The 22,240-nt window shown below is 39.5% G+C and overlaps 1 protein-coding gene across 3 annotated transcripts in view; it reads right to left on the bottom strand.

Moving 5' to 3' along the window:
- PTBP3 (polypyrimidine tract binding protein 3) overlaps positions 1-22,240 on the bottom strand; it is a gene marked incomplete at its 3' end in the record, with an annotated part of 108,249 nt that overhangs the window by 17,938 nt on the left and 68,071 nt on the right. For all 3 annotated transcript variants that reach the window (XM_080708573.1, XM_080708574.1, XM_080708575.1), the window contains 3 exons: positions 21,095-21,241; positions 7,881-8,045; positions 129-239 (listed from right to left, as the gene is read on the bottom strand). In XM_080708573.1, coding sequence (XP_080564699.1) covers positions 129-239; positions 7,881-8,045; positions 21,095-21,241 — 423 coding nt within the window. The remainder of the gene's footprint in view (positions 1-128; positions 240-7,880; positions 8,046-21,094; positions 21,242-22,240) is intronic.

The raw sequence follows: 22,240 nt of genomic DNA, 5'->3' as shown, positions 1-22,240 counted from the left end.
AATATGCTGATTCTTATCCCAATTTTTAAAAAGCCATGTTATGCTGAAAGAAGAGAGAAGACATGATGGTTTCCTTTGGTATCACAAAAGTGAGTGATTACTGAAAAATGAAAACAATATATAAATACCATTTTGGCATAATGTGCATTCACTGGGTCAGCATACTGAAGCAAGGCTTGAAACTGGTTATTCTTTGTAAAGGTGATAATCTTCAAGACCGTGCCAAATTTAGAAAATATCTGGAAAGAAAGTTCACATTAGATTAAGTCTAAGGAAAACATTAAGCTAACATACCTTTATAAATGTAACTTGACTTATGAATCCCACTTTTAAAAAAAATAATTTTACATTAAACTTTTGATACATTAAAATAACTAAGATAAGCCTAAGATGTTAATGTTTCAATACCTATGCATATCTTGGAACAGGACCCAGCGCATGACAGAACTTAAAGCATGCAATCTATTTTATAGCATGTATAAATGGCACAACACTAAAACAGAAGACTACAACAGAAATTAACTGGCAGTATGGAAGAATGGTGTTAAAGCATATGAATGAAGTGGGAGTCAAATGGACCAATCATTCATCCTGTGAATCAACACCTACTTCTGCAAGGTTTCATAGATAAAACTATAAGAAAATGTTCAATTAGAGGCTGTTCTATTAACTCATCAAACATTCACTGGGCGCTCCAAACTGGGAAGTCAGCAGTGAACAAAATGGAGAAAAGTCTCTGCATCATGAAGAAACAGACAACAAGGGCATAAATAAGTGCTGTAATATCTAGTCATACAGTGTTACAAGTAAATATAAAAGAGGAGAAGGGATGAGTATGAACTGGAGTGTAAGATGGGGTGGTCAAGACGGTTGTGCTGGGAGCCGGGCCTGGTGGCGCATGCTTGTAATCCCAGCATTCAGGAGGCTGAGACAGGAGGATCCGGGTTTGCTGTCTGGACAGCCTCAGCTACTTAGTGAGGCCCTTTGCAACTTGGTGAGACCCTGTTTCAAAATAAAGAATAAAAAATAGGGCTGGGGGTGGAACTTGAAGGTAGAATGCCCCTGGGTTCCATCCTCAGTACTGGGGGAAAAAAAAAAAAAAAAAGAATAGTTGTGCTGGAGTATCTTCTGAGAAGTGGAATAAACCATAGGGGAATTCTTTCCAACAGACTGCTAGTTATCAATGCTTTTCTAATCCTTGTTTCATCTCAATGCCACAAAGATTAATGGCTATAGTTACTAGTATCTCATTCTGAAAAACTACTTAAGTGTATAAAACAATATATTTTTAAATTTGGATTTTTTTTTTTTTTGTAGTGGGTGATTGAACCTGGAGGCATAATACCTCTGAGTTACACACTCAACCCTACTTTACTTTTTATTTTGAAACAGGGTCTAAGTTGTAGAGGGCCTTACTAAGGCTGAGGCTGGCCATGAACCTGCACCCTTGTCTCAACTTCCCAAGTACTAGGATTACAAATGTGTACCACCATGCCCAGTTCCCTTTTTTATTCTGACACAGGGTCTTGGTAAGTTGCTGAGGCTATCCTCTACTGTGGATCTTCTTTGTGTCTCAGCCTCCCAAGTACTGGGATTTACAGGCATGTGCTACCAGACTCAGATTTAAATTTGGATCTTAACAAGCCAAGAAATAAATGAGCAAAGAAACGTGTTCTGCTTCTAAGAAAAAGTTTGTCTATGCTGATATTTTGTTAGTATTAAGTAACTTGTCAGAGTATCCTGAGAAAGCAATTAGTCCTGCTTTTTAAATTATCAGAAAGAATGCACAGGCAACAAAAAATCATTTGGGACATCAAAAGGACACTATGAACACAGTGAAAAAGCGGCCAATAGAACAGGATACAAGCTTTGCAAGTCATGTTTCTAGTAAGGGGTCAATATCCAAGATTTATAAAGAACCCCTACACCTAGAACCCAACAGAAATAACCCAACTTAAAATGGCAAAGCTGAACATGGTGGTGCACACTTGTATTCCCAGTACTTGGGAGGCTGAGACAGGAGAATTGCAGGTTTGAGGCCAGCCTGTTAAAAACAACAACAAGAAAGAAAGAAAGAAAGGAAGAAAGGAAGGAAGGAAGGAAGGAAGGAAGGAAGGAAGGAAGGAAGGAAGGAAGGAAGGAAGGAAGAAAGATGCCCCTGGGTTCAGTCCCTACCACAAAAAAAAAAATAAAAATAAGCAAAAGACTTAAAACACTTCTCCAAAGAAGGTAATAAGCACACGAAAAAATGGTCAACATTGCTACTACCTGAGTAGTCACTTTACATCCACTAGGATAATGTGTGCCCATAAAATAAACAGCAAGTGTTGGGGGAAGATATGGAGAAAACAGACCCTTGTAAGCTGCTATCGAGAAGGTAAAATATTACATCTACTATGGAAGCAATATGGCAGTTTCTCAATAAATTAGAAATTTAAGAAAAAACTTTCTCAGCAATTCCACACCTGTAGGTATATTACCCACAGAAGTGAAAATGGGGACTCAAAGAGGTATCTGTATACCCAAGTTCACACCAGCATTACTTAAAATAGCCAAAAAGAGAAAGCAAACCAAGTGTTTCATCAACAGATGAATAAACAAAATATCATACACACACACACACACACACGCTTGCTCTCTCACATGTACACGCGCACACGCGTATAATTATCCAGTTTTCTAAAGAAAATTCTGATATATGCTACAATATGGATAAACTCTAAAGACATTATCCTAAGTGAAATATATCATTCATAGAAAGTAGAATGGTGGTTGGCAGGAGCTGGGAAGGGAGAGGAACGTGGAGTTGTTTATTGGGTATAAGAGTTTCAGTTTGGAAAGATGAAAACAAGTTCTAGAAACATGGCATTTGGTGAAGGCTGAAAACAATTCTGCGCTAGTCATCTTTCTGTCCCTGTGACCAAAATGCAACCGCCTAAAGGAACGACTTATTCTGGCTTGCAGTTAGGAGGCTGCGGTCCATGGCCGGCTAGCTCCACTGCCCTGGGCCCGACCTGAGGAAGAGCATCGTGGCAGAAGAGCATGGCACAGGAAAGTGGCTCAGATCTCAGTAGCCAGTGGAGAAGAAAGGGCAGAGAGACCAACCAGGCACAAGAAATACCCATCCTTTTAGGGCGTGCCCTCAGCACCTTACTTCCTTCAACTAGGTCCTACGTCCTATAGTCCATCACCTCCCAACAGTACATTCAAATGGCTAATTCATCGATGGATTAATCCGCTCAGGAGGCCATAACCTGATGATCCAACTGTTTCCTGAAAGCCACATCACTAAACACTGCTACACTGGGGACCACGTCTTCAATACACATGTTTTGGAGACACTTCATATACAGCTATAATAAATGTTAATGTCACTGAGCTAGGTGCAGTTAAAACGCATTAACGTGGTAACCTTTTTGTAATATTTATTCAACTACTTGAATCACTTTTGGAAGCCATCCATCTATGTATATTTCACACATGTATCAACTGAGTGTTTCCCCCCAAAAGATCAGAGCTAAACTTGTTTTTGAAAGCAAAGGCGGGAGCATGTAACACCAGTTTAGCTGCCCCCCTTCATACTGCAGCCCAGGTAGTGTCCTAAATTGTAAGTCAGATTATGTTTCCCTCTGCTTAAAAAATCCTTTACTGCATTATCATCTGCAGGGTAAGCATAAACAGTTTGCTCTGGTTTACCTCTCAAACCTCATCTCCTGACATTTCTTATTATCACACCATTTATATCAACAACATCAATAATCAAATCTCTATTCAAAATCCCCCAGTGGTTTTCCACCTCATCCAACACACACAATTACAAAAGCTTTGCACTGCCTGGCTCACAGCCCCTGCCCTCACCCTCTTGCTTATAGCTTTCCTAGTCTGCTTACTCTAGTGGCATTATTAGCCTTCATTTTGTGATACCTAAACACATCAGCTCACTTCCATCTTAGGGACCTTGCATTCGCTCTTGTTTCTGAATGGATCACTATTTCTCTGCATATACATGTAAACTTATATCCTCACTTCCTTCAAGGGTCTGTTCAAAGGCTGCTCTGACACACAAACACGCACACACACATATCCTTCAAGGGTCTGTTTAAAGGCTACTCTGCTCAGATGCCATCATACTGAACTGAACTCCCTAGCTTCCCTCATCTAAAACAGCACTCCTCCCATCTCAGTCACTCTCAAACCCCTTAGCACGAGCTAAAACACCAGGGTCTACAGATACCAGACAGCAGCTGAACTAAGGCCAACTCTTCTCAAATAATGTACTAAGACAATCAGCTACTTAATTATAACAGATAAACCACCTCCATACTTTTATATATTTCCTAACACAGTGTTCACTATGTTTCACACTATTACTTCTGAAATAACTATCTTATTCACAAAAACTGTAAGAACAAAGAGCAAGGAATAGTAATTTATATTGCATTTTATTAGCATAATTAGAACACTTCTTGAGCATTTAATACATAAAGGCACTGTTTACATGTAATAAGAGCTCTAACCACATTAACTCATATGATCCCTCACAATAAAGGTATAAATATCACTTTCATCTTCATTATAAAAATAAAACACAGCCGGGCGTGGTGGCGCACGCTTGTAATCCCTGCTCTTGGGAGGTGGAGACAGGAGGATCACACAGGTTTGAAGCCAGCCGCGCTGGCTTAAGAGACCCTGTTTCCAAATAAAAATATAAAAATAGGTCTGGGAGTGTAGCCCGGAGGTAGAAGGGCTTCCAGGAACCCCAGTACCACCAAAATAAACAAACAAACACGCATAAAATTGGGGTAAGTTACTTGCCCAAGGTTACAGAAGCAGTAGTAGAAACTACTTCTACCACTTCCCTACCAGTTCCAGACCCTGGGTCCATAATTGTTATGGTATGCTACCTCTTGGTTAATTAACAGGACAGAGTGCTAGGAGAGAGGACTTAGTTACTGTAATCAGAGAAAGAACCCTGAAGGAAGTAACATTTGAGATGAAAACTGAATGTAAACTACTGGGTAAAGAGTATCCCAGGCCTAAGAAATAGAGAGGGAACTAAGGATAGGCAAGGGACAGGGGAGAGAGGAAGAAAGGCAGGGGCCCTGAAAAGCCAGGGGGTTGAATAAGCAGAAGAGTTCTTGGTATTTAGGATAAAGAGAAGGGGGGGGATATTTGCATGTTGAAGGCCTTTCAGGCTTTGGTAAAGTTTCTTTTATTCCATTATTCCTGGGAAGAAGAGTTAAAAGAAGGTCTGTTAGAGGTGAAAGGCTTAAGAGTCCTAATCTGATAGTTCCTGTTCAGGACTCTGAGAATTTGTCCTGGAGAACCCAGTGATCTCGGGGGGCTTGGAATAATGTTTGTTACTGCTTTAAGGAAGATGGTAAATGGAATGATAGGATATGACCACATGATACTGACTATGCTCACTGCTGGGTGATGGCAGTACTGAGTCACAGGTATAAGAACATCTTTTCTAAGCCTGTAGGTTAGCAAGGTGCAGTGTTACAATAGCAAATGATACACACCTGCAGATAGATCACAGTGTTCAATGCCACTTTTTGAGGCAAAATGGAAAAAAGAAAAGTCACCAGAACAATGAAAACAATCACCTAAGCAGTTGCTGAGCCCCTCAAGGGGGCAATAGTGGCTACGGACATCACCATTACAGTCCTCCCTAGGACGCATTTCACAAACGCATTTATTTAGAAAATGGCCTACTAACAGTGCATTTAATATTTACATGCACAGCATAGATCTGTATTGGAAAGTGCGCCTCAGCATTATCACCAAGTGATACGATGACTATAGAAAAATAAGTAAGCTTCCAAGGATTGCAGATTTGTAAAATATGAGAATAGGATAAGATGCCATTTCAATTCCTAAACACATATCTGCACACACATGCATACACAGACACACACCTCTTCACTAAGAAGTACAAATCTAAAAGTAGAAAAAAGTTAAATGAAAATAAGCATAAAATGTTTTATTAACTTTAGTATTTTTAATATATGAGTTGATAAAGAAAATGAAATCGAACCAGTAGGTAGCTGAAGTGGACAGAAACTTACTAAAGATTTTGAATCTATATATCAAATAATTATATACAAAGATAATAAATAATGGTAATATTTTAAGGCTATGTATATATGAAATATTAGTTAAAATATAACAAGCATTCAAAAATAAAACTCTGGACCTTATAAAATGAGCAGTTTTAACTGGTTCTTTACTCTCTGTAATAGTTATTACTTTCCCAATTATCTATTTTTCAGTTTGTTTAGACATTACAAAATTATATAATTACGTGACCTTTTAGTTCTTAAATTCAAAATAATAATATTTTTGTGTGTGTGTGTGCTACTGGGATGGAACCCAGGGGCATTCTACCTCTGAGCTACACCTCCAGCCCTATTTTTTATTCTTTATTTTGAAACAGGGTCTCACTGAATTGCAGAGGGCCTAACTAGTTGAGGCTGTCTGTGAACCGTGATCCTCCTGTCTCAGCCTCCCAAATGCTGGGATTACAAGCATGTCCCACCATGCCTGGCCAATTCTAAATATTATAAACCATGATTTATTTGGTGGAATGCCTTTTATGAAGATAGTTTTGTTTTGTTTTGTTTTTTGGGCAGTACTGATGATGGAACCCAGGAGCATTCTACCTCCGACATCCCCAGCCCTATTTTTTATTCTTTATTTTGAAACAGGGTCTCACTGAGTTGTAAAGGCCTCACTAAGTAGCCGAAGCTGGCTTCGAACCTGCAGGATCCTCTTGTCTCAGCCTCCCAAATACTAGGATTACAAGCGTGCGTCACCACGCCTGGCTAAGATAGTTTAAAAATATTATAAAGGTTATGTTTGGTGTTAGTATTTAACATAATGCATACGACACATCCATGTTACATATAAAGATTTATCACATAGCTTCCCTTTAAAATTTTTTTCCTTTGTGGTACTAAGGATTGAATTCAGGGATATTCTACCTCTGAGCTACCTATTTTATTTTTTATTTTGAAACAGGATCTCACTGACTTTCTGAGGGCCTCACTAAGTTGCTAAGGATGATCTCAAACCTGAGATCCTTTTGTTTGAGCCTCCCAAGTATTGGGATTACAGGTGTGCACTACCATGCCCACCCAGCTCCTTTGGAGTTTTTAAACTATAAAATATCCAAATGTGAGAAGGGATCAACAGAAATAAATTAGTTGTACTCTTTAGGGAATTGTTTTCTAGGGAACAACTATTGCCTGGGCTTTGTATAGAATTCCATGCTTTGTTTTTTTCATACTTAGTTTTATTTAAAAAACTGAATTAATTACCTGTATCTTTCTCTCAACTCCCAACGTTTGGGCTTTATTTATGTAGTGTTGGGAATTGAACCTAGAGCCTCATGCAAGCTAAGCACATGCTCTACCATTAAGCTATTCTCCCCCAGCCCTACCCACTTATTTTTTTAAATCAGGCATTCAAGTTCAAAAAAGAGAGCTATTAAAAATGATTTCTGCCAGGCATGGTGGTACATACTTATAATCTGAGTACTTGGGAAGCTGAGACAGGAGGAGTGCAGGTTTGAGGTCAGCCTCAGCAAATAATGAGATCTCATTAACCTATCAAGACCCTGTTTCAAAATAAAAATAAATAGGACTGGGGGTATAGCTCAGAGGTAGAATGCCTCTGGGTTCAATTCCCAGTGCTCAAGGAAAAAATATTTTTTTAAACTGATATGATTTCTTGTATAAAACAAGATAGTAAAGACAATTTTTTGTTATTTAGACAAAATATATCAACCAAAAACAACAACCTAAAAGAACACAGATATTAAGCATTGAAAGTTCCCAAGGCCACATATACTCTGAATCATGTGTACATATCCTTACCTGATAAAGAACTTCCAGAGTAACAGGGTAAAAGAGGTTTTCAATGATTATTCGGAGCACAGGACTCTGCCCAGGTAGGATCGTGCTTTCGTTGGAAGGAGCTCCAGGAAGAGTCAGGTTTCCTGACTGGACAGCACTGACAGCCTGTAGTGCAGCTTGGGCTCTCTACAGAACAAGTCAAATTGGAGCTTTTTATTATGTAGAAGCATTATGTGAGTCCTGAAGATCAGCTGATGTGAAACATTATGAATTAACAGTTAAATTTTTTAAAAATATGCACATACCCCTCACTTTATCTGGATGCAAATATCCTAGGTTTGATATGAGTCAAGAGACAAAGACCTACTTTACTGCAATAAATATTATTATTACTGCATTTAAGAAAGATGCTTTCAATTACTTGAAAAAATGAAAAAACTATATGGAAAAAAATTTTATTTATTTAACTTTTAAAAACCAATGAGGCTGGGCGTGGTGGCGCACACTTGTAATCCCAGCATTTGGGAGGCTGAGACCGGAGGATCACGGTTTGCAAACAGCCTCAGCTACTTAGTGAGGTCTTTTGCAACTCAGTGAGACCCGGTTTCAAAATAAAAATAAAAAATAGGGCAGGGGGAGTAGCTTGGAGGTCAAATCCCCCTGGGTTTCATCCCCAGACCCACAAAAAGAATAAAAAAATAGGGCTGGGGGTGTAGCTCAGATATACAGTGCCCCTGGGTTTCATCCCAGTACCTCCCCCCCCAAAAGAAAACCAATGAGAAAAGAAGACATAAAAGAAATATTAAAGACCATGTAGAAATCACTCAAGTCCCTCGATATTACTCTTCCTTTCCCTTCTTGAATGATTTAGTTCTAAAGCCTCGGGGTACAATAAGCATGAACAAGAAGGAAAGGAGTTGCGGTGGTTCAGAGGGGAGAGAATAGGCCATCATACAAGTAAGCACCCTGGCATGAAGCATCAGAGCCTGAGCACCGCGAGGAGGGCACCGCATCGCAGGGCTGTTTGGTGAGGGGAGTCTGTGGAAGGAGGATATATGTATGTGTGGGTGATGGCTCAGTTGACAGCCAGAACCTGAGTAAAAAGAGCATCCAGCGCAAGGGGAGCCTGGCAAAGGAGTCAGGAGGGGTCCACAAGGTATAGGTAGCCACCATGATAAAGTAAGGAGAGGAGAGGTCCATGGGGAGGGAATGAGCTGGTATGACATCAGGAGTCTGAATAGAGTAAGAAGGTCAATCAATGGAAGGACAGCCTGGCAAGGGGTGTCCAAAAAAGGGTAGGCAGATAAACTTCTCAGTAACATTCTCCACTAAGAGGAACCAGGGCACTCTAAAAAATGGCTGGTTTTAGAGCCAGTGCTGGAAAAGCACTGAGATGAGTGTGAAAGATTTCTGTGTTTTTCTTGTTTTTTTTTTTTTTTTTTTTTGCCAAAACACAAGAAAGTGTTAAAAGAATGACAGAGAGCTGGCAAAGGATGCAGAGGCCAACATGAAGAAAGCTTCTATTGGTCAAAATGAGCAATGAAACAGTAATAACAAAACATAATCTACAAAACAAAACAGAAATTTTAAGTCCATGATAAAAACTGACAGATGATAAGGAACCCTCTAATTTTTTATTTTTTTGTGGTGCTGAGGACAGAACCCAGGATCTTGCGCATTCTAATAAGCAAGTGCACTAAGCTACACACTCAGCCCCATTCTCCTCCCTTTTAACAGGCCAGGTTGGCCCTCCATGTCGGTAATTTCTATATCCAACCATGATTGAAAATATTCAGAAAAAAACCCTGCATCTGTACTGAACATGCACATACTTTTTCCCTTATCACTATTCCCTCAACAATGCAGAGTAACAATGATTTAGCAGCATTAAGTATACTTTATACAATGAATACAGTATGAGTAATCTATAAGTGACATCAAGTAGCTGAGTGCAGTGGCATATACCTGTAATCTCAGTCCTTGGAAAGTTGAGACAGAGGGAACCCAAGTTGGAGGCTGGCCTCAGCAATTTAGTGAGACCTTGTTTGAAAATAAAATATAAAAAGGACTGAGGTTATAATCAGGGTTGGAACATTTCTGTGCTCAATTCTCAGTACCACAAAAACAAATAAATAAATAAAAATATTTTGTAGTATGTGTAGGAGTAAGTGACTTCAGGATTTTGTATTAGGAAGGGTTCCTGGAATCAACCTCCCACAGATACTGAAGGAACAATTTAATTTTAGTTTGGCCAGGAGTGGTGGTGCACGCTTATAATCCCAGTACTTGGGAGGCTGAGACAAGAGGACTGCAGGTTCATGGTCAGCCTCAGCTACTTAGTGAGGCCCTCAACAACTTAGTGAAACCTGGTTTCAAAATAAAGAATGAAAAATAGGGCTGGGGGTGTACCCCAGAGGTAAAATGCCCTTAGATTCAATCCCCAGTAGCACAAAAAACAAAACAATAATTTAGTTTAAACAAAGGACACAAAAATACTCGATATTCACCTGACCCAATAAACAAGAGAGTCCATGAGCTAGAAAAGGAGTTATGTGCATGTTTTGATATATCCTATTTCAAAGCCCAGGAGGAATACTAATCTATTAGTTTTCTGGGACAGTCAGAATTAAAAAAAAAAAAAAATATGGTGCCGGGCGTGGTGGCGCATGCTTTGTAATCCCTGCGTTTAGGAGGCTGAGACAGGATTGTGCAAGTTCAAAGCCAGCCTCGGCTGGCTTAAGAGACTCTATTTCCAAATAAAATATAAAATAGGTCGGGGAGTATAGCCTGGAGGTAGAAGGCCCCTGGGTTCCATTCCCAGTACCACAAAAGGAAAGGAAAGGAAAGGAAAGGAAAGGAAAGGAAAGAAAAGAAAAGAAAAGAAATATGGTACATTTTATGTATGTAAACTGGTACCTTCAAATTCAACTTTATGTTTGGTATAGGACTTTGAATAAAAGAAACTTGATTATATTTTATCAAACATACAATGCATAAGATTGCACAAAAGTAACAAAATGGGAAAGGTAGTGGGAAGAAATCAAGGCTATCTTAGAATAAACTAGGTCATTTGGGTGGCTCTGTTGCCAAGCAACTAGGATTTCTCACTGTTTCTCTCTGGAATAATCCAATCATTAAGAGCTTTATTAAATTATTTTTTCCTCTTTAAGATTTATACTAACATACTTAAGGGATGGCACTAATGAGAAAACTGTAGAATTTACATGAAGGAAAATTTTAAGTTCTATTCAAAGGTGTAAAACAAAACATACAAACTGTAACTTCTTTCTCAAAAGGACGAGAGAAATATAACCATGTTAATGATTCCCAAATTAATTTATAAAACCTATCAAATTCCAACTGTGTTTTTTAAGGGGAAAGGAGGAGTTGTAAAATAATTCTGAAATATATCTGGAGTTATAAACAAAAATATTGATCAGTTACTATCTGAAGAGTATATTACACTGCCATATATTAATTAAGGTATAGTACACATTGAAGCAAGAATGAAATAGATAGAATACATAAATTAACCCAGGCTACACATGAAGTGAATGCCACGTGAGGAACACACAGGAAGACCAAGCCATGCGAGGAGAGCGTGGATACGCCCAACAAGTACGTGTGTGTGTGTGTGTGTGTGTGTGTGTGTACATATGCATATACCTACATATTCATGTTGTAAGTATTCATGCTATGTGGATGGAAAACCTGGAATATGATAAAGGGCAAGTTTCATATCAGTGGATAATAAGCAGGTCAGTCAAACAATAATGCAATTCCAGTACTTGGGAGGCCGAGAGAAGAGGATCCCAGGTTCATGGCCAGCTATACAACCTAGTGAGATCCTGTTTCAAAATAAAGAATAAAAAACAGGGCTAGAGCTGCAGCTCAGAGGTAGAGTGTCCCTGGGTTCAATCCCAAGTACTGCAAAAAGAAGAAAAAACAAAACAAAACAAAAAAAAAAGCAAAAGAAACTCATCAGGCAAAAAAATCTGAAGCCCTGTCCTCACTCCCCAAGTCAAAAGAATCACTAATAGAATAAAGATTCAAACATTAAAACAAAAGCAACCAAAACATAAGACTATTAAGATAGCATGGTTTGATGAAATCTTAGTATGTGAGGTCTTTTTGAGCATGGCACCAAAGTCAGAAAGACTGTATTATGAGCAAGAGTTTATTATATGCATAAAAATATTTTAAAAACTATATAAACAGAAAAATTCATAGAGACTGAAAGTAGAGACTAAGGAGAAGTAGGAATGAGAAATTATTATTTAACAAATAAGGAGTTTTAGTTTGGGATGATGAAAAATTTCTGTAGATGGTGGTAGACAACTACAATAATGTACCTAAGGCCACTAAAGGGTACTATTAACTCAATAGTGACAGAAATGATAGATTTAATGTTAGATGTATTTCAGAAAATTTTAAAAAATGAGAGGTAATGGCACTGAGATCACTGTAAATAAGTATATTATACTCATTATCGAATAAAAATCAAACAGTAAAATATAATTTTTCACCTATCATAAGACAAAGACAGGAAAACTGCTTGCTCATTAGTTATGGGTAGCACTCTAAATCAGCACATAATCTTTACAGAAAAAATCTTATATATCAAAAGATATACATATGCTTTATCCCAGAAATGTCACTGTAAGAACTGTAACCTAGTAAGATAATGTTGGAAATATGTTAAAATATATGATGTTGCACTGTTTGTAAAAGCATAAAATAGAAAGCAATTTCACTGTCTACCAAAAGGAAAATTAGATAAATTACGGCTCTCCTATGCAAGGGAATAATATACAGTGAGTAAAAAAATTATGAAGTAATTCTATCTGCTGTTATGAAATCATGTCCATAAACTACTAGAGAGGAGGGGAAGTTTCAAAACTTCAAAATCCCATTTTATAGATATATACACACTAAAAAGAGAAGGCACAAACCAAAATGGGTTATCTCCAGGCAGATGGATTATCAGTTTTTTTTTCTTTTACTTCTCTAGATTGTTTAAATGTTTATACATATTTTATAATTTATGACAATTTTTATTTTTACAAAGTCTACTCTAAGCAATAGGGATATAATTTGGTGACTGAATCCATGCTCACCATGCACAGCCCTGGGTTCAATCCCAAGCATGTCTACTCTATCTAAAAATAACAACTAAGTTGGGTGTGGTGGCGCACGCTTGTAATCCCAGCATTTGGGAGACTGAGACAGGAGGATCACGGTTTGAGGCCAGCCTCAGCTACTTAGTGAGGCGCTTTGCAACTGAGTGAGACCCTGTTTCAAAATAAAGAATAAGAAATAGGGTTGGGGGTGCCTCTCAGAGGTAGAATGCCCCTGGGTTCCATCCCTAGTATTGCAAAAAAAAAAAAAAAAAAAAAAAAGAAAAGAAAAGAAAAGAAAAATAACAACTGATGTACTTATGTCCACATTTATAGCTTATTATATGCCATTAATTATCTCTTAAAACATGGATTATGCTTAGTAAATGTCCATGTTTAAGCAATGTGAAAAAATAATATATTTAAATGCTGCTTACATTATAATGCCTTTCAACATATAATGAAAAAGTTGAGGAATTCTTTGCCTGGAGCAAGAACAGAGGCCAAACATGCTCTTTACATTTAAAAAAAACAAAAAACAAAAAACAATAAACAAAAAAAAACCAGCCGGGCATGGTGGCGCACGCTTGTAATCCCCACTCTTAGGAGGCAGAGACAGGAGGATAGCGCAGGTTCCAAGCCAGCCATGCTGGCTTAAGAGACCCTGTTTCCAAATAAAAATATTAAAATGGGTCTGGGAGTGTATCCTGGAGGTAGAAGAGTTTCCAGGAACCCCAGTACCAAAAAAAAAAAAAAAAAAAGCACGCTTAAGATATACTTGTTTGGCAGATTTGGACTTCCGGGAAGATGGCGACGGAGGAAAGCAGCACTTACAAGTCCCGCTAACAATCCAACTCTACTACCACAAAACCAGCGCCTTTCAGAGCCAGAAAACACCACCAGCAAAGAAATAAAAACGGTAAATACAAGGGACAGAGAAAAAGGGCTGGAAAAACAAGACACCGGAAAAAAACCAGCCCGAAGTGCCGTGCCCGCGCGGCGTGGAGCGGCCGGAGCAGCCGGAGCGGCCAGAGCCACGTCGCGGAACGGCCGGAGCGGCCGGAGTGGCCAGACCCGCGGTGCAGAGCAGCCGGAGCCCCGGTTCAGAACAGCCGAGCAGAGCGGCCAGAGCAGCCAGAGCCGCAGCATGGATTGGCTGGAGCGGCGGCGCGGAGTGGCCGGAGCCACGGAGCGGAGCGGCTGGAGCAGCCAAAGCGGAGCGGCCAGAACAGCTGAGCGGAGCGGCCAGAGCAGCCGAGCAGAGTGGCCAGAGCAGCCGGAGCGGAGCAGCCAGAACAGCCGGAGCAGCCAGAGCCGCGTTGCAGAATGGCCGGAGTGGCCAAACCCGCGGTGCAGAGCAGCGAGAGCCGCGGTGCAGAGCGGCCGGAGCAGCCAGAGCGGCCAGAGCCGTGGTGCGGAGCAGCCAGAGCCGTGGCGCAGAGTGGCCAGAGCAGCGCAGCCTACATCTCCCCTAGCAGCACCAGGCTCCAGAGAGGAGGGAGACTCAAAACAGAGCTCAAATCCAGAGAGGAGGTAATCTGACCTCGCGGCCTAGGATGCAGAAGCAGCGTCTTACTGCTGGCGGCAGCGGTGAGTTCACCGGACGGCCCTAGACCAACCCACTCAACCAGCCACCAGGCGCCTGAGAGGAGGGGTGGACAGCGAGCCGAGGTGAGCAGGTGCTGAACAGCCGGGCGGCAGTCAGCAGTTTTGTTGGTGCAGGGAACATCTAAAGCTCCCAAGGGCCGGGCACAGAACAACTGGCAAGGACTCAGAGCGGAGTTCAAAACCAGAGAAGAAATACGCCGCATCATGGCCGAGGGTGTGGCAGTGGTGCCATATTGCCAGTGGCGGCAGCAGCGAATCCACCGAGTTCACTACAGCTCCATCAGCGCACTCAACAACCGTGAGTCAAATTGCAGCCCCTAGGGGAGAAATCCCAGTACTGCACTCCCAGGGACTTGCGCAGATAGTCTCCCTGGGTCGGAGATTTTAGCAGTGCAGCCCAGTGGGGGAGTGGCAGTGGCAGAGATATCATACCATAGTCACAACTCCCCACTGGAGAACGCCCAACTAGGCATACCCCACGGTCTATGCAGCCTTGAATGACTCCCTGGGTCTGAGACTTTGTGATACAACCCAGTAAAGGATTAGTGGTGACTGAGATACCACAGACTCGAGATCCAGAGCATCTTAAGTGAACTCGTAGTGACTCAGGGAAGAACCCAGAGAAGGCACAAACTTCCAAAAATCATGGGAAAGAGAAATAACAATGGAGCAGTGAATGCCAACAACACCACAACATCAGAATCTGATAACACAGAAATCCAAAGATCTCTAGAAGATCAAATTAGGAAAATAACTTTAGAAATAATAGAGGACTTTCGAAAAGAATTTAGAGAGAGTCAAAAAGAGATAAAGGATGCAATTAATGAAGTAAAGGCCTCAATTCAAAGTATAAACAACAGATTAGACCACATGGAGAATAGAATCTCGCTTCTTGAAGATGATCATTCTAAAAATGAACGCATAGTTTCTAATTTAGAAAAAAAAACCCAACAGCAGGAATCTGACATTGAAGAAATATGGGCCCATTTCAAGAGAGCTAACCTAAGAATAATTGCAATAGAGGAGGGAAAAGAAGGTGAAACCAAAGGGATCAACAATCTCTTCAAGGAAGTAATAGCAGAAAATTTACCAGACATAGAGCAAGAGGTCGATACACAGGTCGAGGAAACTTATAGAACTCCCTTTAGACAGGATCAGAGAAGAGGATCCCCACGCCACATAATTGTCAAAATGACCAATGTGGAAGCCAAGCAGAGAATCTTAAAGGCAACAAAAACAAAAGGCCACGTGACATACAGAGGCAAACCAATTAGAATCACTCCGACTTCCCAAACCAAGTTATGAAAGCCAGAAGGGCTTGGAGTAACATATTCCAAACTCTGAAAGAAAACAACTTCCAGCCAAAAATTTCCTACCCAGGAAAACTATCCATCAAATTAGATGGGGAAATAAGAAGCTTCTATGACAAACAGCAACTGAAGGAATTTATGTCTTCAAAACCAGCGCTAGAGAAAATACTCAAGGAGATTAACTGCAAAGAGGAAATGGGTAATATACGCCAGAACCAAAGAAACAAGAATTCCCATCCAGCAGACAACTAAGCAAAGAAGAATAAACAGTATTTCAAACAGAAATAAGATCTTAACATGTTGGGAATTAAAAATTATCTCTCTATAATCACACTGAATGTAAACGGCCTCAACTCCCCAATAAAAAGACATAAAGTGGCAAAATGGATTAAAAGCCAGAATCCATCCATCTGCTGCTTACAAGAAACATACCTTACAAGTAAAGATAGGAACAAACTCAAGGTAAAGGGCTGGAGCAAGGTAATCCATGCTAATGGTACTCGAAGACAAGCAGGAGTAGCAACTATGATATCAGACAAGTTAGACTTCAAACCCAAACTTATTAGAAGAGACAAAGAAGGTCACATTTTACTGGTAAAAGGAAAAGTCCAGCAAGAGGAAATAACAATAATCAACATCTATGCCCCAAACATAGGGGCAGCTACTTTCATAAATCAAACTCTTTGTGACATGGAGTCACACATAAATCCCAACACAATAATACTGGGAGACTTCAACACACCCCTCACAATACTAGACCGATCTTCCAGACAAAGGGTCAGTAAAGATGTCTCAGAACTAAAGAACACCATTAACCAAATGGACCTGTTGGACACATATAGAATATTTCACCCAACTACAGCGGAGTTTACATTTTTCTCAGCTGCTCATGGAACCTTCTCCAAAATAGATCACATCCTGGGACACAAAATGAGCACTAGCAAATTTAAAAAATGTTACATACTTCCCTGTGTCATTTCAGACCATAATGGAATGAAACTAGAAATCAACTATAAGAAGACCCAGAGAAACAACATAAACATGTGGAGACTGAACACCACACTTCTGAATGAAGAATGGGTCATAGAAGATGTAAGAGGTGAAATCAAGAAATTTCTAGAAACAAATGAAAATAAAGAGACAACATATCAAAACCTCTGGGACACTTTGAAGGCAGTATTAAGAGGAAAATTTATAGCACTGAGTGCTCACATAAGAAAAACAGAAAATCTTCAAATAAATAGCCTTACGACACACCTCAAAGCCCTTGAAAAGCAGGAACAATTGAACCCCAAAGCCAGCAGAAGACGGGAAATTATTAAAATTAGAGCAGAAATTAATGAAATAGAGAATAAAAAAACAATACAGAAAATCAACAAAACCAAAAGCTGGTTCCTTGAAAAAATTAACAAGATTGATAAACCACTAGCCAACCTAACTAAAAAAAAAGAGAGAATCAACCCAAATTATGAAGATAAGGGATGAAAAAGGAGACATTGCTACCGACAGCGTAGAAATCCAGAGGATTATCAGAAACTACTTTGAAAAACTATACACTAACAAAATGGAAAATCTGGAGGAAATTGACAACTTCCTAGATAAATACAACCTTCCTAAACTGAGTCAAGAGGATATAGAACACTTAAACCAACCAATAACAATCAAAGAGATTGAAATAGGAATAAAGAGCTTACCATCAAAGAAAAGCCCAGCCGGGCGTGGTGGCGCACGCTTGTAATCCCCGCGCTTGGGAGGCAGAGACAGGAGGATCGCGCAGGTTCGAAGCCAGCCGTGCTGGCGTTAGAGATCCTGTTTCAAAAATATAAAATAGGTCTGGGAGTGTAGCCCGGAGGTAGAAGGGCTTCCAGGAACCCCAGTACCACTAAAAAAAAAAAAAAAAGAAAAAAAAAAAAGAAAAGAAAAGCCCAGGACCAGATGGTTTCCCAAGTGAATTCTATAAAACCTTTATAGGAGAACTAATCCCAATACTACTCAAACTATTTCGGGAAATAGAAAAAACCGGGACTCTCCCAAATACATTCTATGAAGCCAACATCACACTAATACCCAAACCGAATAAAGACAGTTCAAGGAAGGAAAACTACAGGCCTATATCTCTGATGAACTTGGATGCAAAACTATTAAACAAAATACTAGCAACACACATTCAAAACCACATCAAGAAAATCATTCACCATGACCAGGTAGGGTTCATCCCAGGGATGCAAGGCTGGTTCAATATACGAAAATCAATCAATGTAATTCATCATATAAACAGAATCAAAGACAAAAACCACATGATCATCTCAATAGATGCTGAAAAAGCATTTGATAAAATTCAACATCCATTTATGATAAAAACACTGCAGAGAATTGGATTAGAAGGAACATATCTCAACATTATTAAGGCAATCTATAATAAGCCCACTGCCAACATCATATTAAATGGGGAAAAACTTCAAGAATTCCCCCTAAAAACTGGAACGAGACAAGGATGTCCACTATCACCACTTCTCTTCAATATAGTACTAGAGACTCTAGCCAGAGCAATAAGGCAAGAAAAGGAAATCAAAGGAATACAAGTAGGAAAAGAAGAACTTAAGCTTTCACTATTTGCAGATGACATGATACTATATTTAGAAAACCCAACAAACTCAACCAAAAGGCTTATAGAACTGATCAACAAATTCAGCAAGGTATCTGGATACAAAATCAATCTTAAAAAATCAGAAGCTTTCCTGTACACCAACCATAAATCCACTGAAAAAGAAATTCAGAAAACACTTCCACTCAGGATCTCCCACAAAAAAATAAAATACCTAGGAATAAACTTGACCAAGGAGGTAAAAGATCTCTACAAAGAAAATTATAAAACACTGAAAAAAGAAATCGAAGAAGATCTTAGAAGATGGAAAGACCTTCCATGTTCATCGATTGGCAGAATAAATATCATTAAAATGGCCATCCTCCCAAAAGTGATCTACAGATTTAATGCAATGCCCATTAAACTACCAAGATCATTCCTCACAGACATAGAAAAATCAGTCCTTAAATTTATCTGGAATAACAAAAAGCCCAGAATAGCCAAGGTAGTTCTCAGCAACAAAAACCACGCAGGAGGAATCACAATACCTGACTTTAAACTATACTACAAAGCCATTGTAATAAAAACAGCATGGTACTGGCAAAAGAACAGATATATAGACCAATGGAGCAGAATAGAAGACCCAGAAACAAGTCCACACACTTTCAGCCAATCGATTTTTACAAAGAGGCCAAAAACATACACTGGAAAAGATAGCCTCTTCAACAAATGGTGTTGGAAAAACTGGTTAACCATATGCAGAAAATTGGATGTTAATTCCACTTTTTCACCCTGTACAAAAGTCAACTCACGATGGATCAAAGACTTGAAAATTAAACCAGAGACTTTGAAGCTCCTTGAAGAGGGCATAGGTCCAACATTACAACACATAGGTACAGACAAACATTTCCTCAACAAGACCCCAAAGGCACAACAAATTAAAAGGAGAATCAATACATGGGATTGCATGAAACTGAAGACCTTCTGTTCAGCAAAGGAAACTATCAAGAATCTCAATCGAGAGCCAACAGAATGGGAGAAGATTTTTGCCACCTACACCACTGATAGAGGACTAATATCTAGAATATACAGAGAACTCAAGAAACTCAACACTAAGAAAACAAAGCATCCAATAACAAAATGGGCAAATGAACTAAATAGACACTTCACAAAAGAAGAAATTCAAATGGCCAATAAATGCATGAAAAAATGCTCAACATCACTGGCAATCAGAGAGATGCAAATCAAAACTACCCTGAGATTTTACCTAACTCCAACTAGAATGGCCATCATTCAAAACACAAACAACAAATGCTGGCAAGGATGTGGAGAAGTGGGAACTCTAAGACATTGTTGGTGGGATTGCAAATTAGTGCAACCACTTTGGAAAACAGTATGGAGAATCCTCAGAAGAATGGGAACACACCTACCATTTGATCCAGCAATACCACTGCTGGGTATCTACCCAAAAGAAAAGAAACCAAACTACCAAACTAATGCATGTGTATCTATGTTCATAGCTGCACAATTCACCATAGCCAAACTATGGAACCAGCCAAGATGTCCATCAACAGATGAATGGATTACAAAACTGTGGGATATGTACACAATGGAATTTTACTCAGCCATCAAAAAAAACTCAATTACGTCATTTCCAGGGAAATGGATGGAACTGGAGGACATTATGCTAAGTGAGATTAGTCAGGCACAAAAAATAAGAAATCAGATGCTTTCCCTAATATGTGAGAGTTAGGGAGAAAAGAGGAGCAAACAAGACAACCTAAAGGAGGAGAAATGAGGGGGGAAGAGGAAAATCTCTAAAGCTCACAATGTACTTAAACATATCGAAGTCAATCACTAAGCCAAGCAAGGGAGGGAGGGACAGGGAGGGAATGGGGTGGGATTTGGGTAGGGGTTAAATCAGCGATGAGTACATGTTTGTACACACAAGTTTTTTACCCCAATAAGTTGTATGAATATAATGCACCAATAAAAAAAAAAAATTAAAAATAAAAGTTTTCCTATCTTTACGTAACCTCAAATTACTATTTAAAAAAAAAAAAAAAAAAACCTTGAAATAACACAAAGATGGTTCAACTTGAAGCCAAGTGTGGTAGCACATGCCTGTACTTGGGAGACTGAGGTAGGAGGGATGTGGGTTTGAGGCCAGTCTCAGCAACCCAAAGAGGCCTCAGCAACTTAACCAAGACCCTCATTCAAATTTTTAAAAAGGGGTTGAATGTGTAGATGAGAGGCAGAATGCCTCTGGGTTCAGCCCTAGTATGAAAAAACAAAACAAAAAAATGACATACATCAAAATAAAAATAGAAAAGAGGTAATAGGCTACATTCCACATTCACCTTGAAGAGTAAAAAATCACGTTAGAATTCTAAAATTCTCATTAACATCTTATATTAATGACTTAGTATCACAATGCAAGCATGGTTCAACTTCTCAAACCTTTCCTACAAAATCTATAAAACAAAGAGATTGAAATGACTGACTTCTAAAGTTCTTTTCAAATTTGAGATTTTAAGAGGTTCCTAAGTATAAAAACTTAACTTTAAGATACCATATCTTCTTACACCTATTTTTAAAAATGCCTTTAATACTCACGGCTTGATTAGGCAGATTGTCAGTCTTGAGTTCCCTGTGATTGGAATACTGAATATAAACAGGCTGGCTCCGAAGATGAGGCGTCACAGGAGTGTAATAATTCACCATAGTAACAGCAGCCTCCTCAGAAGCCATTTCTAAGAAAGCCTGCAATAAACAGAGGGCAAAGTGAAAACTCGGCTTCTTTCAAAGATAGTTAAGAATTTTTTGTTCCTCTACCTTGCTCTAAAACTCATGCATTCTCCACGAAAGTGATATTGCCAAAAAGGGAAAATCTTTTGTTTCAAAGTATATCATAAATGCTGATTAGAAATATATTCGAAAAGGTAAGTTTAATAAATGCTCCGGAGCTAGCAAACTGCCAGTTGATTGATTCATGTCATGGTTTGGTGCTGTTTTCCTCTTGTTTTATCTAAAATCTAATTAAAAAGTAAAAATAATTGTGTATCACCATTACAGTGGGTGCCTTCAGCAGGACAAGGTGGCGCACACTACTTGGGAGGCTGATGGGAGGACCGCAGGTTCGAGGTCACTATACAGTCACTTAACAAGCTGGTTTTAAAGTCAAAATGGCTGTAATGCAGCTCAGTGGTAAAGCAGCCCTGGCTTCAATCTCTATCAACACCCCCCAAAAATTAAAACAGGCTTTCAGGAATTGGGATTTAATGGTTTTCTGTTAAAAACCTTGAGGCTAGAGGGCTATGATATGTAGCAGATATATTAAAATTTCATAGAACATTTAAGGGGGACTTTTTATTTTTATGGTACTGAAGATTGAACCCAGGGGCTTATTACCTCTGAGCTACATCGCCAGCCTCACTAAGTAGCTGAGGCCGGCCGAGAACCAGGACCTTCCTGTCTCAGCCTTCCAAGTACTGGGATCACAAGCGTGCGCCACTATGCCCAGCTACGGGAAATTTTTTAAAAATCCAAAAAGGCCCTTTAGGGAAGAAAGAAAGGGAGAAAGAGAAAGAAGATTAAGAAACACTGCTCTAACTGCCTTAATTCTTGCTTTCTTGCCCCCCCCCCCTTTATTTTGTTTGTTGCTGTTTCAGTGCTGGAAATAGAACCCAGGGCTTTGGCATGTGCCAGGCAAGTGCTCTACCACTGAGCTGTATTTCCCAGGCCCTACCCAAATTCTCAAAC

The sequence above is a fragment of the Muscardinus avellanarius genome, assembly GCF_963383645.1.
Source record: "Muscardinus avellanarius genome assembly, chromosome: 13".
Lineage (NCBI taxonomy): Eukaryota > Metazoa > Chordata > Mammalia > Rodentia > Gliridae > Muscardinus > Muscardinus avellanarius.
Note: the sequence above shows the minus strand (reverse complement) of the source record. Positions and strands in the feature narration are given on the sequence as shown.